The 18,727-nt window shown below is 40.3% G+C and overlaps 2 protein-coding genes across 8 annotated transcripts; one reads left to right on the top strand and one right to left on the bottom strand.

Moving 5' to 3' along the window:
- Positions 1-24: 24 nt before the first annotated feature.
- cnbpa (CCHC-type zinc finger, nucleic acid binding protein a) lies at positions 25-4,053 on the bottom strand. 3 transcript variants are annotated; one of them, XM_079678911.1, is made up of 5 exons: positions 3,920-4,053; positions 1,825-2,041; positions 1,528-1,593; positions 1,107-1,305; positions 25-979 (listed from the first exon to the last, which is right to left on the bottom strand). In XM_079678911.1, exons 2-5 carry the CDS (start codon positions 2,036-2,038, stop codon positions 898-900), a joined length of 561 nt encoding a protein of 186 aa, XP_079535037.1. In that variant the 5' UTR covers positions 2,039-2,041; positions 3,920-4,053; the 3' UTR covers positions 25-897. The 3 variants fall into 3 exon arrangements, with proteins under 3 accessions (XP_079535037.1, XP_079535036.1, XP_079535035.1); XM_079678910.1 differs by having other exon boundaries at positions 25-1,015; positions 1,831-2,041; positions 3,920-4,046; XM_079678909.1 differs by having other exon boundaries at positions 25-1,015; positions 3,920-4,045.
- Positions 4,054-6,091: 2,038 nt separating this feature from the next.
- raf1a (Raf-1 proto-oncogene, serine/threonine kinase a) lies at positions 6,092-18,727 on the top strand. Of its 5 annotated transcripts, none has more exons than XM_079678872.1 (19): positions 6,092-6,571; positions 8,861-8,917; positions 9,003-9,229; positions 9,341-9,453; positions 9,567-9,669; positions 9,767-9,924; positions 10,392-10,481; positions 12,306-12,459; positions 12,863-12,922; positions 13,138-13,162; positions 13,746-13,861; positions 14,138-14,255; positions 14,434-14,518; positions 14,651-14,827; positions 14,911-14,957; positions 16,190-16,308; positions 16,424-16,555; positions 17,365-17,499; positions 17,594-18,727. In XM_079678872.1, exons 3-19 carry the CDS (start codon positions 9,029-9,031, stop codon positions 17,732-17,734), a joined length of 1,974 nt encoding a protein of 657 aa, XP_079534998.1. In that variant the 5' UTR covers positions 6,092-6,571; positions 8,861-8,917; positions 9,003-9,028; the 3' UTR covers positions 17,735-18,727. The 5 variants fall into 5 exon arrangements, with proteins under 5 accessions (XP_079534998.1, XP_079534996.1, XP_079534997.1 ...); XM_079678870.1 differs by having other exon boundaries at positions 12,863-12,982; XM_079678871.1 differs by lacking the exon at positions 8,861-8,917 and having other exon boundaries at positions 12,863-12,982.

The raw sequence follows: 18,727 nt of genomic DNA, 5'->3' as shown, positions 1-18,727 counted from the left end.
GAAATCAAGTAGTCAGACAAGACCTCCCCGTGCTCCTCCAGCTTTATTGATAGTTTAAAATTACATTTCTATTTTCTAGGACTTCAGTTGCACTTTCCTTCCGACTTAAAAACTGAGTACAAGCAAATGGTATTTATACAGTAGTCTAAGTGATATTGTACAAAAATAACATTTTGATTTCTGTGAAAACATTTTTTCATTCCCAAATAACTCCTAATTCTGCTGTTCTTACTTACAACTGTTCATGTTGTTAAATTTTGCCAAGGTAAAAAAAAAAAATTCCAAAGCCATTTATAAAGGAAAAGTCTACCTTGGACTACCAAGTGATATTGAAATTGTAAACAGATTTTCTATAAAAGAACACGTTTCTTTTAATACCTCCAAAATGTTTATATCGTAGCAATATAACATGTAGTTTGTTATCGCCCGCTTAGCTGCTTGAAGGGCTGAAATGCATCATGTTATGAACAGTTTCCATGTCATTACCCTCTTGGCCAACTCAAATCCCACTAAAACAAACCAAAATAACCTTACATGGAAGTTCAGTTTCCATTTACTCCCTTCTTCTATCTCATATTACTGAGGCTTACTTTCACAAGCTCAAAGGTCCTATAGATTCTCATATGTTTAGTCCCATTTATTCATCTCTGATAACCAGTGGCTTGGAAAGGGGGTTCTTTTACAAAGCATTATACATTACACCGCTACCGAACTAAAACATTTTTGTATTGAATGCAGAAAGATTTTTTTCACCCCTTTCATTGTATTACATGTCGAGAGGCTCACTGGCCTGGGACTAGCCTCTGTTAGCCAAGCTTTGGCCAGTGAAGAGGATTCAGAGAAAATAATACAACCAACCATCAATCTGAAAAAAGGAGGGGCAACAGAGGGCACTGATTATGCGCAGTTTTCTTCGGGGCAATCTTTTGCCAGGTGGCCCGCCTTTCCGCAGTTGTAGCAGTTAGTCTCACTGGCTTTACTGCAATGCACAGCAACGTGGCCAATGTCGCCACACCTAGAAGTGACACAAATCGTTAGCTTATTCAATTAGGACAACTTATTTTAGAGTAAACTTAAGTAACTAAAGAAGTCTGGACTTAACTCACCTGTAACATTTCACTTTATCACAAAGTTTCTGGATGTGACCAAACCCACCGCAGGAGTAGCACTTCTGGTCGTTGGCATGCTCACAGTCACGGGCCATGTGGCCTGGTTTGTTGCAGTTGTAGCACAGCTGCTCCCTCTCCTTTTTGGGCTCCTTGCAATCCCGGGAAATGTGGCCACTCCTGTGGCAGTTGTAGCAAGCTGAAAGGGGGGGGGGGGAGAAATAGTTTATTTACAAATCCATTACCGTTTCAAGAAAAGTTTTGTCCTATATAAAAAGGTTAAGTTGTATGGATACTTTACTGTTGTGTGAAGCGTGGTAATCAATATTGTTATAACTTCGGTGACTGTGGTGTAAGAGAACACCACTTCAAACCAACCAACTAGAACTGAAATGGAAGAATTTAGAACTGCAATGCACACCATCCTCAGTTTGGTCACAGTCCCTGGCCATGTGTCCCTGGTCTCCACACCGATAACAGAACATCTCTGTAATGAAAGACAGTTTGGTATACAAAGATGAAAAAAAGACAATGTTTACATTTATTGCTTGAATTCCCCAAAGGGTTGTCCACAAATGAGTGTTTCATTGGGAATGCTGTACAAAAACCATAACCCCACAAAACAGCCGTAGGTGAATAACATGTCTTTAGTGCAAAATAATATGGGTTAGAGTGATAATGATCCTATACTAGGTGTGGCCTAGATATTAGATAGTACCCTTGCCTCGTCCTCGACCCCTGCCGCCACTTCCGCCACGTCCACGTGTGCCACCGCCGCCACGACCACCTTCGACGCCGCCGCCACCACCACCACCACCGCCGCCGCCGCCGCCACCACCACCACCGCCACCACTTTGACCAGTGGGGCAATGCTTGGCCCAGTGCCCGGAGCGGCCACACTGGTAGCAATCGTTGCTGTTGCTCATGTCCATTACCTAAACAAAAACATGCCATTAGTGATCCAAATTCAGTGTGGAAATACATTTACTAGCACCTTTGAATTCACACAGTCTACACCGTAACACTATTGCACATGACATATTAGCTTTTGACAGGAAATAATTGGTAGGATATATAAGGGGGATATGAATGCATTTTTGCCTCAATGAAGCTTAGAAGATGACCCCTCATTTTAAAATTAGGCTGATTAGTATGCTGTTGATCCCTGAAACCATTAACTGGCACATTACTCTAGTCATTAGTGGCAAAATCTTTTTCAACAACTTACAAACAGATATTTAGCTATGTCATATGTAGCTTGGAAACTTGTTTGTCAATACATATTACAACTATTAAAAGCTATAGAAACTGTACATTGACAGCTGTTGCTGATTATATGGGGGGGGGGGGGGGTTAAAGGGGCAGCTAGTATAGACATGTGTCATGTCTTCAAGAATGTCCTTATTCACACATTTGGAAAAACCATGCTGGTGCAGGTTTATAAATGTCTAATTTCTTTGCAAATAAGTATCTGATGTTTATCATTTTACAAATAGTTTCAGAGTACAATGATTGTTGACATACATTTTGTTCCGAAGTCACATGATACTACACAACTTACACACAAGGTCTGCAGGAGTCAGACTACCATAATGACTAACAGGGGGATCTAATCTATGATGATACAAAAGGGGGTAAAGTACATTATTCAGCTGGTGTCTATCATAATTGCCCGTCAAACTACAACTAAGTTAACTACTAAGCTAACTTACATGATTTTCTCAATGGAATTATGTTGGGATCGCCATAAGCCAAACTTCTGTTTGCTGACGGTGCTAAAGACATGAAGTCGGGAAGAATGTGAGTTAATGAGTAATCAAGCTAATCCTAATGAGTATGCAAATTATGATTTTGTTTGAAAAAAAAAATGTGGTCGATGGCATTTAAAATCACCTTTGAATAAGATTGCAAAGGTGAACTTGTTGCTTTAATTTTGTATAATGGTCACTCATATGCCCCAAGGGCCTCAACTCGTGTCTTACATAATACTAATTCACTAAATAGTAAATGAAATATGTTTTTCCTGTAGCATCATCAAGGCTCGTTTCATTCGTAATACAGAGTTGTTTTAGTTAAGATTATTTTCGATGTATTGTAACACGGTTTTACACGCCAGACTACTAACGTTACAGAAACGGCCATGAAAGCATGTCGTGGGTTGCGTGCTAAATTAGAATGCTAGCACCAGAGGGCAGTCCCATCCCATCGTGTTGTGATGAGCATCTGTTAAATTAGCAAACTCGAAGGCTAATTCTGCGTAAAAAATAACTTTTAAGACTGTATTGACCGTGATTCCTGGCTGAAACTGAATCAAATGCCAAAGGTTGAAGCTACGCTAACGCTGGCCTAGTCACGTTGACTTTTCTGCGTAACGTTACTCGCGAGACAGTGGTGCGGCTGCTGGTTAGCACATGTTAGCACAGACCACCTCACGACCACGACCAAGAAGCACGGTTCAGTCGACGACCAAGCTTATTTGCACAGTAAGAAAGACGCGGGTCGACCCCTATTGCAAAATAGATTTGCCGTATATTGTTTCCGATGGATATTAAAGTAAATACATCATAAAAACTACATTTCCCGCGCCGGGCGCACACACCAAAGTCGTTGTTAGGAGCTAACGTTAGCAGGCCGGAGCGAGAACCCGATGCAGTTATTCAAACCAAACAAAACCCGTGCGTTTTTACAAAAGAAACCGGACTAAACGTCCGATTTCCCTGCAATTCTTCATTTTGACACGGTGTCGTTTTTCAAATCTACACGAATATCATTTACGTTGATTGAATCATTTGTAGTGCTGTTTTATTGCTTACCTCGCTGGCTACCTTAGCTCTGTCAGTGTTTACGCCTCCTTCTTTGCGCTACATGCGGTGCGAACAGGAGTTCCTGAATTGTCATTCACAGTATCCAGTAGAAATCGGCACTCTCATTGGTCACATACTCTGAAAGAAACCAATCAAACACGAGGAAGTCTGGACACCGCCTCTATGAATCAGCCAATCGCGGATACAGAATGGTCCCCTTTCCCTAAACTGACTGGTCTTGTTTTTCCAACTTCTTAAAACATTGAGGAATGTTAAAGCCTTATTATAAGCAATATACTTATAGGAAAACTGGCACTACTACTTATACAAAAACAACGACTACTAATCATTTAAATAATAATATTGATAATATAATCATTCATAATAGTTTCAGAAAATATGAAAAGTTAAGTAATTAATTAAATGACAGTACCTGGACATGTGTCAAAAGAAGCTTCTTTTTTAAAATACAGAATTAGTGCAATAACCAGTCTATCTGATTCTAAATAAACACTGCCACTGTTATGTGTGTTAATAATAAAGGAAATAATAAGATGTCTATGAAAAACATTCTTTGATTACTTCACTTCTCCCAAAGTGTAATTAATTGAAAAAAACAGAATTAAATCGAAGTAGATCTTAAACTATATTGTATACCAAACAGCTTATTTGTGTCTCAAACAAGAAGGGTCTATATCAGAGTTACTAAATGAAAGTCCAAGGAGTCCTGATTGCATCATATTTTGAATACAAGTGAGCTGATAGAGATAACAATCCATGGGAGCAGCAAGCATCTCAGCTAACTGCCTGAGTGCTCAGTCAGATCAATAAGTGGGAAAGATGCATTCAGCTCAGTCTTAAGGTGGCTTTCACTGTAAAGCTTTGTCATAGCAATTATTATTTTCTGTGGTCTTTATTCTGCAGCTCACAACATTAAACACAAAGAAGGGCAAATATCACATCCTTTGTGGCATCATTTTAAATGTAATAAGAGATGTTTTACCATAATATCCAGCAATGACTGAAATACAGTAATACTGTTGAATGTGGGGTGGAGTACCTTAAAACGCTCAATGACAAAGCCCTGCCCTCATCTTCACCGAAACAGTGTTTGGCATTTCTGTTATTTGTCAGATGGAACATCTGTTAGAAAATTGAATTTTTTTAGAAAAGTAGTACATTGTAAGGAGGATACAATTTAACATGGGTTTGTGATTTGGATTTCTGGAGTCTGCTGCTGCTTTATGGAAACAATGTATGCTGAAACCTAAGACATATTTACCAGGATGTTGATAAGGCTGTTTTATTCTCAGATGTCAACTCCATCTGGCTGAAAGGACCTATGATCCATCTGTAATCCGGGTACCTCAGGGGACCCACACCGGGATGCTACGGAGATGATGAACACATGGTGAGTGTAAAGGGTACGGTTTAAAAATGTTAGTGTTTCTGGGTTTGATATGTCATTGGCTAACAAAAGCTGTAGTTTAAAGTCTGTTTGTTTTTTTAGTGTTGTATGTCTTTTAATAATGGACCAAGAGTCTCTTTAAATAAAGCTGATGATGATGATGTTTTAATTTATTAAGCCATTCATATCCAACAAATTAAAGAATGATGAACCTTTATCAATTAAAAAAATATGTATTCACCTTTAAAACTAGATTGAATACTTTTCTATAGCCTACATGCCATACTTCAAATGGACTCTTTATTGTCTTTTTGACCAGATATGTAAAATGTAGCATGACTGTCATGAATTTCAGGAAGGCTCCAAAGAAATCCAAGGAAACGCTGCACTGTCCCTTTGTATCCAGATGGTGGTGCACTTGAAGTTAATAATGGATTACTCCCTTACTCCAAACCGGTAGTGGTTAGATTTTTTGCTTTTCAAAAGATACTGTTGCAACTTGTATTTTAACAAAAGTGCACGAAAAACTATATTATTGTTTCACATGCATTAGCCTTTGCAAAAAACCCACAACAACAACAAAAAGACACTAGGAGCTCATTTGCAACGTAGTGGCTATCCAATATGACTTTAACTATAGTATATTATGTATAGTCTGACCTTGTATAAAGACCCTAATACTATAAAAATATGCAGTTCATTTTTAATAACCAAAACAGCGGTTTGAACAAAGTGGGAGGGATTAAATTGTGCTATAGTTGCGCAGTGTGAGGGATGCTTGCAACTCTTGTTATGACTGCAAGGTCCTGTTTCAATCACTGGCGTCAGACGGACGCACGACACCAACTCAAACCTTTTCACCTTCTCCTGAACAACGTAAATATTGATTGAAAAGCAAGGACGTGCCGAGCAACTAATGGGAGTTTTAATTTGAAAGTGCTTCACGGGACTTTAACAGTATCCCTCGTCGTGTCACTTTGAGGGTCCGACGGATTTTTTCGCTTGTATCACGACTGGGATATAAAACTTTTCCTCTTATTATATTTTGTGGCTCGTAAAAGCGACAAGCCTATGACCTTCACGTCCAACAATATTGCAACATTTACCGGATACAAGGTTATTTGATACAACTTTACGGTTTTAAGAAGTTCGACTTTTTCCCTTTTCTTTGAATGCGTTGCAAATATGATGATGTCACCGACGCCACTTTTTCCTGAAGTTATGGCGGAGCACAACTTTTCTAACTTCTCTTGGTAAGCACACACAGGCTACTGGCTCTTAGCATGGCTACTCTTTTGAATTGGGTTTGAAATGTTAACTACAACTGTAAAACTGCTTCTCCTTCGGACACATGACCACGACATGCATCGCTTGAACAAGTGAAATTTGAATGGAGGGTGAATGTGCAGTGAAGTTTAACGATAGAGTTTGCCGCTGAGGGCCTTCAGGCAATTTCACAGCAATAACTGGATCTACCAGGCCTTATAAAAACACACGTAGCTACTAATAGCTTCTGTGGTTATGTAGCCTAAATCATGCACGCCTTTCAGTGGTAGGCGTAGTTTACTAGTATGTTTAGTAAGTTTGGATTTATTGGAACTCAATTGAAGCCGTTCAAAAGTCACTTTAGCGAGCCTCTCTACACAACTCTCCTGAAATCAGATGTGGAAGAAGTACTCAGATATTGTACTTCAGTAAAAGTAGAACTACCACAGTGTAGGAAAACTCTGTTTCAAGTAAAAGTCCTACATTCAAAATGTTACTCAAGTAAAAGTACAAAAGTGTTCGCATCAAAATGTACCAGAAGTAAAAGTACTCATTATGCAGATTGGCCTTTTCCAGATTGATATATAACATGTGTTGGTTATAATTATTGTGTTTATCAAAGCTGGTAAGGGTGAAGTTGACTTTTTATACTGTAGGGTAGCTTGTGAATTTACTCATTTTTAATGGTTGTTTATATTTCACATCATTAATCAAAATCTGCAAAGTAACTACATGTATTAAATACATGTAGTGTATAAGTAAATAGAGTAAAAGTACACTATTTACCTCGGATCTGTAGTGGGGCAGATACAAAGTAGCAACACAAAAGTAATACTCAGGTAAAGTGCAAGTCTCTCAAAAGTGTCTTGACTCCATTACTTGAGTAAATGTACTTAGTTACTTTGCACCATTGCCCAAGATGTGCTGACATTGATCTTACCTATGACTTTAAAGACTTAAGCGAAGTCATTGAAACTCTGCTGTGGATGAAACCATTGTGCTGGTAATTTATAGCTGACTGCGCTATGTAGACTGACCTGTTATGTAGAACAGATCTAAGCAGAGAGTAGTAAAGTCTGGACTTCACATTTACTGTTGATACACATTTTTATGGATGAATCACAGTGCTTGCTTTGAACACGATTCCTGTATCATGTTAGGAAGAGTGGAAGAATTACAGTCTTCCAAGTTCTTGACTTTCTGAAACATTGGTATGTCTGCTGTGACAGGTAACCACTAACTGCAGTAAATCATCTCCTCAGTGTTAACAGGTCTTTGTTTGGGACACACCAGAGATAATTAGGAGTTTTGCTGAGTAAAAGTATACACAATTAAAACGAAGACCAAGAATCAGTGACACTTCTGGATATACAAGTTGAACTAACTCTTTGTATTGAAATCAAAGTGAAAGAGGGATCACATTTGTTTGAGGAAGGGTAGGTCCAACTTAATTAGTTTTTTTCTTCAAGTCACTGAGTAGTTGACAAAGAACAAATTGGTTTGGAAGAAGCACATATTTCTTTGTTTAGTTAACCAGTTTTAAGTTATTCCTTCCCTTTATCTCTTTGTATAATAGTCCTAATGTGTGAAACTTGTATGATCCAAACTGTTACGTTTTAGTCTTCTTTTGCTGCCTGACCATGCAGAAAGAAAGAGTCTGTTGAAAGCATATACTGTAAATAACACGACTGACCTCTGTGGTGGCCTGAGATTCTCCTGGTCTGAGTGGATTAGTTTGTCTACATAGCTCTGCTGCTCCACCTACAATGAAAGGGAAAGGACAATGGCTAGTTTAATCCTAAAAAAAGCACATGTGGTATTCCTTAAACTACTACTATAGTGTGATATAGTTTAGGGTTGAGAGTTTAATAAGCACATTGGAACAATAAACTGGTCCGACTGACACAATCGCTTGACTTTTCTCTCACGTTTCTGATAGGGTTTGCTACTAAGCTACAGATATAAGCCAGTGAAACGCTTGAATCGCATTGTCCTATGAGAGGTTTGATTGCATCTGAGATTAGATCAAACAAGTTCTCGATACATTAACACATCTCTGTTCTGTCACATTTTTCTGTCAGTGATACCACAGCTGCTTTTTCAGTGGTAAAAAAAATGCCACAATTGAAGCTACATATTTGATATTCTAGAGATAGATTTAGGTTGAGACTATGCATTTAAACATTTGTACATCCTCCGAAAGATTGTCTGGCAAATTTAACTTAAATACTTTTTTTCATGGTGGAAAATCATTTACCCTCTATTTAAATCTGCAGACTACTCTTTTACACTTCAACACTGAGTCTGCACACCACCAATATCCTCCCAAAGAAGTAAGAGAACTACTGTAATATTGATTAGACTTTGCTTTGAAGCCCTTGCACTGCTTATACTGTGTGCGGTTTTCTTTTTTTTCAGACCATTGAGTGCATTTGGCTTTACTAATGGAGCACCTTCAGGGAGCGTGGAAGACCCTGAGCAACGGCTTCGGAATGAAGGACTCAGCGTTTGAGGGCCCGTGCCTTTCCCCCACCATGGTCCAGGGCTTTCCCTACCAGCGCCGCTCCTCGGACGACAGCAAGATCCCAGACTCCAAGACTAGCAGCACTATTCGTGTCTACCTCCCGAACCAGCAGCGCACCGTGGTGAGTCGCTTTTTCCTGCTGGAAGAAGATGGCATACAAGGCTGATGAAATACTGATGTACAGTTACTTAGAAGAATATGGAAGGGTTAACCTTTTTTTTTCTCCCCTCAGGTAAACGTGCGACCAGGTATGACTTTGTACAATTGCCTGATTAAAGCACTAAAGGTGCGAGGTCTGCAGCCTCAGTGCTGCGCTGTCTTCAGGCTGCAGCCAGGAGAGAGGAGGTGAGCTCAGGACTGTTTGAAACATCAGAAATTGAACTAAACACAATATTTCCTGTTACTGTTATTTTTCTTGCTTTGATATCCCCTCATGTAAAGTTTGTTCTTTTTTACAGTAAAAAATTACGAATGGATTGGCACACCGATTCCTCCTCCCTGATTGGAGAAGAGCTACAGGTGGAGGTTTTAGACCATGTTCCATTGACAACACATAATTTTGTGAGTATCTGAAGTATTTGCATTAAGCTTACACTTAATTCAGTTCAGAGTATCACTGCTGAAGTAATACATGTGTATTTTCTTTGTCATTTTTCAGGTTCGGAAAACATATCTGAAACTAGCGTTCTGTGATATTTGCCAGAAGTTTCTGTTGAACGGTTTCCGCTGCCAAACATGCGGCTACAAATTCCATGAGCATTGCAGCACCAAAGTGCCCACGATGTGTGTGGACTGGAGTAACATCAGACAACTCCTGTAAGTGTCTTCAATAGCCCATTCTGTAACATTACATTATGATGAATCTATTATAGAAATACAACTGACAGACATACTTGCCATCGTAGAGCCACGCTTTCTTTTAGCTTAAGCTTATAATGTACTTACATTTTGAATCTAATCAAAGCTGAGGTTGGATTCATAGTGCATGAGAAATAGTGTTGAGGTAAAAAAGAGAAAGCATGTTCTGCTGATACTACAGGTCTCCTGATTTAGCTCCTATATATGGATTTGCGTACTCACACTGAGAGTAGAAGCTTATTAGTGTTATTTTGCATGCAGGCTGCAGGACTGATAGTTATCATTTGTAGGATCCATATCATTGACAGTGGCGAGATCAAGCCTTTCACCTGCCAACCATTGTATTCTTTAGCAGTCGGCTGTTATTTGATTAAACTCTGACACATTCCCACGCACTGAGGGTCTTTATCGCTGTCGATCTTCAGGTTGTGTCCGACACCTGGCGACAGCAGCGGCCCGTCCCTGCCCTCGCTCACGTCCCGGCGAATGAGAGAATCCTTGACACGGTTTCCAAGGTCAGGCAACACTTTTATCTCTGATCGATCCACAACCCATACTCATTGTGGTTAAGATAAATACTCAAATCTACTGTAGCTTTGCCCTCAAGATGGAGTTTTTCCCATTTTTAGGGACAAATAAAAGGACATTTTTGGAGACAGAGAACCTACACACACAAATACAAACTACATACAAAATATTTTTGCAGATTTGAGCCCACCTCTTCTACGGTCAAAGGGGCAAAAAGGAGACAGTACTTATTTTTAGATGGGTTTCCTTGTATACAAACCAAATGTATGCTTGCATTCAGTTAGGGCTGCTCAATTAATCATAGTTTAATCGCAATTACGATTATGGCTAGCAACGATTACGAAAACAACGTAATCGAAATAAAACGATTTTTTTTTAAATTATTTTTATTTTTATTAAAAAAAAAAAAAAAAAATCAGTTGAATTACACTTAAAGTTCAGGGTAATCAACTGTTAAAAACATGCTCTTCAAATTTATTTTCTCCAATAAATTGATGTTTTCAAAGTGAATGGATAATCGTTTTTAATAATCGTGATATCAATTATTGACCCAAATAATCGAGATTATGATTTTTGCCATAATCGAGCAGCCCTACATTCAGTGTTGCTTACCAAAGCGCATTGTGTGTATCATCGCTCTACCAAATTAGTCTAATGCATTTTCTTTCACATAAAACATTTGAAAGTATTTCAAACCCGGCATTGTTTACTTGCTCACAGTCTTCCTCTTCGACTTTGCTGCATATCGCAACGTCTAACATAGGGAACATGTAACACATCAAGTGCTTCCTTGTACACAACATGAACAAAACGGGGACCTTCACAAAGAACCAAGTGTGGAACAATGGCGTATTTAGGCAGCTGTGAACATGATCATTTCCTGTTTTTTGCAAATCAGTCTTATTGTGATGTGTAAGGCACCTAATCTGAATTGAATTAAATCCTATTTCTAATGACGTCCTCAGCTTTGAGGTTTTAGCAGTCTAAGAGCTGATGTAATGAGAGGCGTGAAAAGAGCCTGTTGTTTCAGCAGCACTTCAAATGGTTAAAAAGCACTCTGAGCTGCCAAATTAGCGCTCGCAGAGTATCAAGTTGTTCCATGCAGAGCGATCTCAAATGCTCTTTGGAAACATAGTCCTGGGCTGCCAGAAGGGGGATTGTTCTTGAAGAGAGAGCAGTGCATGGTTGTAATTGTGATTTAATATGATCTCTATGATTAAATACGTCATTCACTCTTCGTCGCCCCATTTTAAACAGCAGCTAGAGCCCAGCTGTTAATAATCCAGTAACAGGAACACTCTTGTTCATATGTTTTTGGATATTTGAACTGGATCAGGTTTTGTGCATTTTTGAAGTGAACATCTCAAGTCAGACTAACATTTGGTTTGTTATCTGATTTACATATTGGGCTAGTGAGCTTTGTACTCAGCTGAGCCAATACTGATATTGGCAAACATCAAGGGCAAAATAGCTCTACTTTGTCAAGTGAGCCAAACATGGGGAAGGCCAAAGTAAAACTACTAATAACTACTTCACCGCAGTGTGTTTTTCCCCCATAGTATTATGCATGCGTGGTAGCAGTTTGTTGACGACACAACCTCAACATATGATGCTTGACTGGGGAAAAATAACAAACGAAACCTGAAAGCCACTGCATCAACCACCGCCACACCCACCACAGTACAGATTATAAAGAATTCACTGTTTGCTCTCCTGTCATTGGTGCATGTGCATTTTGAAGCAGTGACAAGAGACGTAGACGAACAATAGCTGTTCTCTGGTAATATTTGGTCCTTGTCCACCTTTTACAGCTCGGCCCACCGATATTCCACCCCTCATGCCTTCAACTACACCGCGCCTTGCACGCCCGCAGGCGGCTGGCTCTCCCAGAGGCAGCGCTCCACCTCCACACCCAACGTCCACATGGTTAGCACTACCCTGCCTGTAGACTGCAGCATGATTGAGGTAACTACACACCACCCTCTTGGGTACTCCTGTAGGTTGAAGCCACTCCTAAAATATCTCCTGCCTGAGAGGGATCTTGCCCTCTTACGTACATCTCAGGCATTCCAACTATCTGCTTCTTTCTACCTCTTATCTGTGTCAAGTGATTCACCTGAATAGCGTTGAGCCTGTTTTTATGTTATTTTAAAATGTGCCACACTTGACTTCCCCCTCTGCAGGTCTAGCTTCTGCATTTTTCACTCATGTTCTTGCATAATCAGCTCTTTATTTCCTCTATATTGTGTTCAGGTAGTAACTGAGAACTATTATTTTCCTCGCTCCTTCCTTACTTTGCTTTACTCTGTCCCTTTCCCCCCCCCTGTCTTCACTTGCCTGTTGTATTGTGTACCCTGCTGGGGAGTAGCTAGACTGCCTGAACACGTCCCCCAGCTCCTGGTGCCATAGGTTCTGGCTGAAGAGGAAAGTAGGTATTGTGCACTTCTCCCAGTCTTTTGTTGAGGCCTCATCCGAGAGACCAGAAAAGGTTAGAAAGCGGTGCGTCTGTGTGCAGTCTGAATTGCATGCATTGCAAACAGACTATCTGCATTCATATCTCAGTACGGAAGTCAAACCATGAGTGACTGCACAGCATGTTGTTCACTGTGTTTACTGACACCATTCTTTTTTTTTTGCCTCTAGGATGCAATGCGTGATCATGACTCGTGTAAGTACCCGCTCTACTTTTCTCGTGGTGTGTACTTTTTTGTGTTGCATCACACTTCATCCTTACACTGTCAAATCTCCCCCTTTTTGATTGTGCATTCATTTGAAACAAGTGTAATAATTCAAAACTTGTTCTGTTTCTTGACTGCTCTGTTTCCCACCAAATTGGGACATTTCTCATCAAAGCATTAATAATATTTAATAGATGTAAATAAATAGCTTAACACTACAGGTGGTAGGACGGTAATACAAGATGGATTTGTATGTGATTAAACATCAAACAAGGAAAAAAGGCTCTACAGACACATTGTAATTAATCAATACACAACTTTTACATTCATTCATATCAACAAATGTGTCACCTATTTATTTTATCATTGGCCATATTAGCTCCCTTTTGTTGAGCCTGATAGAAGCATGAAGGAGGAGGATTGGACAGGAGTCAACATTTGACACTTATATCCCATTTAATGAAATCTTAAATATCCAACACTATATAAATGTCATCCTCTGTGTAGATTCAGTAGTAAATGATTTTGATGGTGATGATCCATACTTAATCACTTTTTTCTCTAATCTTGAAGCGGGTAGTTCCCCCAGCCAGAGCCCCACAGGCTGGTCCCAGCCTCCGTCCAAAGCCCCCGCCCCCAACCAGCGAGAGAGGGCACCGTCCTTCAACACTCATGAGAAAAATAAAATTGTAAGTCCGATGCATTGTTTGTATGCCGGTGTCGAAGCAGTTAATGACATTTACTATCAAACCACTTTCAAAGTAGTTTTTTAAGAAGTGTACTTTGCTGCATTCCACTAGTGGAGTAAAACAATCCTGCAGTCATTTATTTCCTGCTTATATGCTGTATATAAATAGAAAATACTTTCAGACCAGTTATGGAGAACAGTGTCTGATGATAACTGGTTTGATTGATTGGTTATGAGTCTCACATAAATTGCTCCTTCTTGATTTCTGTTCCTCCAGAGGCCTCGGGACAAGCGGGACTCTAGTTACTACTGGGAGATCGAGGCCAGCGAGGTCTATCTGAACAACCGCATCGGTTCTGGCTCATTTGGAACCGTGTACAAAGGGAAATGGCATGGTAGGAATGTATTTCAGATGGGGCAGGGCACTTTCAGGTGTAACAACTTGCACTTTTACTTGTCTATACTACACTTAACAATTACAAAAGATTCACCTGTGCCCATAAGGATTTTCATATGGGCTCACAGGGGATTCTTGGGGATCATGGGGATCTGAGCAGAGTCTTTTTGTTGTAGGTGATGTAGCTGTGAAGATATTAAAGGTGACCAACCCAACACCGGAGCAGTTTCAGGCATTCAGAAATGAAGTGGCAGTCCTGAGGTAAAGGTTATGCATCAATACATTTACACAATAACCCTTTTTAAAGCTAGGTTTTTCAGCTGTTTAAAAATGTCACCGCAAAATGTTATGTTATCTCCAATTCGTTGTTTCCTCTCCCTCTCTACCTCACAGGAAAACACGACATGTCAACATCCTGTTGTTCATGGGCTACATGACGAAGGACAACCTGGCCATAGTGACCCAGTGGTGTGAGGGCAGCAGTCTCTACAAACACCTTCACGTCCTGGAGACCAACTTCAAGATAATCCAGCTCATCGACATCGCCAGGCAGACGGCTCAGGGCATGGAGTAAATCCTGAGAAATTGATCTTTTTTGATTTACAAAATTAAAAGAAACCAAAATATCATAACAAAAAATCTCTAATTTTCAGCTATCTGCATGCAAAGAACATCATTCATCGTGACATGAAGTCCAACAGTATCCTTTCTATTAGCTGTGTGTGCTTTGTGTGAAAGATAAAAGCACTTCATGCACTTTAACCTGTTTTTCAGGTCTCAGCCTCGAAAATGACATTCCCAGAACAAATGACTATAACTTCACTTCTAAAAGGGGAAAATTAATAATCTTTTCTCTCAAAGCAATGATAAACCTGTGAGTTGGATGTAGAAAAGTCAGAATCAATATAGATGTTTTTATTTTAAAGTAAATTCAGATTGAACATAGTAAAAAAAATTTAATTATAGTTTCTGTCCAAAGAAAACCATGACTTATAGTGAAAACCACCCTTGAATGATGCGATAGTAGACAAAAAGCTTTAGGAATCCAAACTATAACATACAATAAGTACCCTGTATCAAGATTGATGCAAAACAAGTGACATTTGACCTTTTTTAGAGAAGTTTAGAAAAAAAAAACACCTCTAGGGTCATTTGGGTGTATTTGCCATATCTCTGAAAACTCCATCGGTCGATTTTGGTGATTGACACCTCTTTTGAACCGTTAGAGCCAATAGAATCGAGGGGAAGTTCCTAAATCCATCTAAAAATTACCATTGGTGAATGAGAGTGATGCTCAGCCAGCATGCCCAAAACCGGAAGCTCTCTTACACTCTATATGAAAAGTACGTTTATTGACACAAATGTGATGATGGATTATCAGTAATCATTTCAAAGGGACACAGAGACATTGGATTAACCTTCAGCAGCGTTTATATGCGTTTTAATGCCCTTGAACACAACTTTTGATCAGAAAACAGCAAAGGTAAGAGGTATTTGCCGTTTTGGCCCCGTAAAGTGAAGTTGTGTGTTGTCTTTCCTGCCTTATGCCGCCGTGAGTTTTGGTCACACAGTGATGATACTTATACCATTGGAATCTCAGCTTTTATATGATATATAGTTTGTGTAGATTGCATGAAGTATAAAATATTGCTACCGTGAGTTATGTGCCAAGTGCTTTAGCACTCTTTCGCTTAGTGCTAATTCACAGGCTTGGCGTTAGAGTTGTGTTTTTTTTTAGGTAAAAATGGTTCATATCGTCAGTTAGCTGAGTCTCTTCCCGTTAAGTGGGTATGACACATTAATAGGTTGTTAAATGTTAAGAAGCCCTGAGACACAGTTTAGTGAAATGGTGTAACAGGTTAATCCTCATGGTGGTCAGGATGTGTGCTTTTCTCAGTGTGCTTCAGCTGTGATTCCTTGACAGCGGTGTAGACATCTTCTTGCATGAAGGGCTCACGGTGAAAATCGGGGACTTTGGTCTGGCCACAGTGAAGGCCAGATGGAGCGGCTCGCATCAGGTGGAGCAGCCCTCTGGGTCCATTCTGTGGATGGTCAGTAACACAGCCTTCCTTTCACTGAAGCAATGAAGACAACTGTTCTGAGACTCTTGTCATGTGAGACACAACAGCAAATCTAAAGAAATGTGTGTTAACTGTGTGTCCACAGGCTCCTGAGGTTATCCGGATGCAGGATAACAACCCCTACAGCTTCCAGTCTGATGTCTATTCCTATGGAATTGTTCTCTTTGAAATCCTGACGGGAGAGCTCCCTTACTCCCTGATAGCAACAAGAGATCAGGTAAAGTCTCATCAGTTACACGTTTCATATTGTGTGTCAAGTGGCAATAGTTTAGTGTTACAAAAGCTCCTATAGCTGAGACACTTTTGCCTAAACTTTTAAGTTGGTTTACAAGTTTGGTCATGTAAAACAGGGCTGCAACCCACAGTCAGTCAAGCTCTAGTCCTCGCCTGTGTCCCAGTGTCAGTCAGTGAGCCCGGGCCAGAAGGTGGTGGACAGACACTGGGTCGCTGTCTGCAGGGGGGTTATGGAGCTGGCTTGAGTCCCATCGTGGAACAGAGGCGGCCTTCCTGGAGCCACTGGCCTAATTTTAGACCCCGTAACACAACCCTGCCCGTGTGTTTGAAAAGCGGTGCATGGGAGTGCAAATAAGTGTCTGTGGTTTTTCGTCCTCCCGCAGGCCACGAGACCAAGTCTGGATCGTGTCTGGCTGCTTGTTCAGTTCAGTTTATTGTGTTTGTATTCAAAATAGGATAAAGTCTCTGTACAAAGTGTGCCCGTAAGTGCTGTTATGATCCCCTTCTGACTGGCAAGCACATGGAGTACTCCTATCATCCATTATCTGAGCAGCATCAAGCACTCATGCCTCAACAAAAGCTCCCGTGTTTTAGATGCTTGTCAACTTTTTACTCTCTGGGTGTTTTTTTAACTTGTCCCTGAGACGATCTGCTGAGTAATCAGGTGCCTCCTGTTGTGGCACTGACTTGGATCATTAGTTGAACTCTTAAACGTTTTCAAATGGGATCCATGTTCAAAACACTCCCTCAGTCTGATCTGTCTGTGACCCCCCCCCTCCCCCCCCCTCTCAGATTATCTTCATGGTGGGAAGAGGCTACCTGTCCCCAGACCTCAGTAAGCTCTACAAGAGCTGCCCCAAAGCCATGAAAAGGTTGGTGGCCGACTGCATCAAGAAGTCCAAGGATGAGAGGCCGCTCTTCCCACAGGTGAAGTACTCTCTAATTAAAGACTTCTAGAGGGATAAAGACTGTTTTGTATATTTAATAATGTTCTTTTCCATGTTATGCTTCTTTTTAATAGATTTTGTCCTCCATTGAGCTTCTCCAGCACGCCCTACCTAAGATAAACCGCAGTGCCTCAGAACCGTCCCTGCACAGAGCCTCTCACACTGAGGATATCAATGCCTGTACTCTGACCTCCACCAGACTGCCTGATTTCTAGAGTTTCAGACAGCCCTGCCTCCTCTCCTTACACTTACCCCATCCACCTTCTCTTTCAAAATATCCAGAAGAGTCCAAATGCTAAGTATGCCCAAATGCTATACACACAGATGCGAATGTAAACCTACAAATGTACATACAATCATACATAAACCCTGTCTAATCAATACAATATGTGAGTAAGAGAGGAGAAGGAAGTGGATCTGAATGAAGATGGATTGCAGTGGGAAGAACACATGAAGAAGCTGGCTTAAGATGGTGCCCTTGATTATCGCTGCACGTATTAAGAAGTATGCAGAGGCTCAACGGTGACAATTTGGTAACATTTGTAAATAAGTGCACGCGCAGCTACCTAAGACGATGATAAATGGACACTGAAGGAAACGCAAGAGGAAGACAGATGTTTCTCTCTGGATTTGGGTTCTGGGATGTGAAGCACAGCCTTCTGTCTGACCGCGCTGGTTTCTGATGAAGAGGAATTGAAAAGCTAAGATGCCTTAAGAGGAAACAAAGCCTGGACTAAGATCCTGCACAATTCACCTCCTCTTGTCATCACAAAGCCGTCGGAGGTAGTCCATTTAGTTGCACAATAGTAGTTTATTTTGCATTGTCTTAAAGGATAATGGTGTAGAAATGGGGAAATTGTTTTTCTTTTTTTATTGTCTTTTTTTGGGGGGTCATTTTGGAGAACTATCAGCCTGTCGGACAGCGAGCATGAGTGATGACGGTAAAATGGAATTTGCACACACTAGCAAAAGCAATGGTTATTTCCTAACCGTATACATATGGCTTCATAGATCTGTAGATACACACACATTCTTATCAGTCCTCACCATGGGAAGGTTATCATGAGCTGGGCATGTGGCGGTTGTCTTAAATGATTGGAAACTAATTAGTATTTTTTTGTCTTTGATGTCTCTTTCAGGAGGTTAAACGTGTTTTGTGTCCTTGGATTCGATATTTTAATAAAATTAAGTTAATTTCCTTTGCCAAA

Source organism: Notothenia rossii (assembly GCF_949606895.1).
Source record: "Notothenia rossii genome assembly, chromosome: 4".
Lineage (NCBI taxonomy): Eukaryota > Metazoa > Chordata > Actinopteri > Perciformes > Nototheniidae > Notothenia > Notothenia rossii.
Note: the sequence above shows the minus strand (reverse complement) of the source record. Positions and strands in the feature narration are given on the sequence as shown.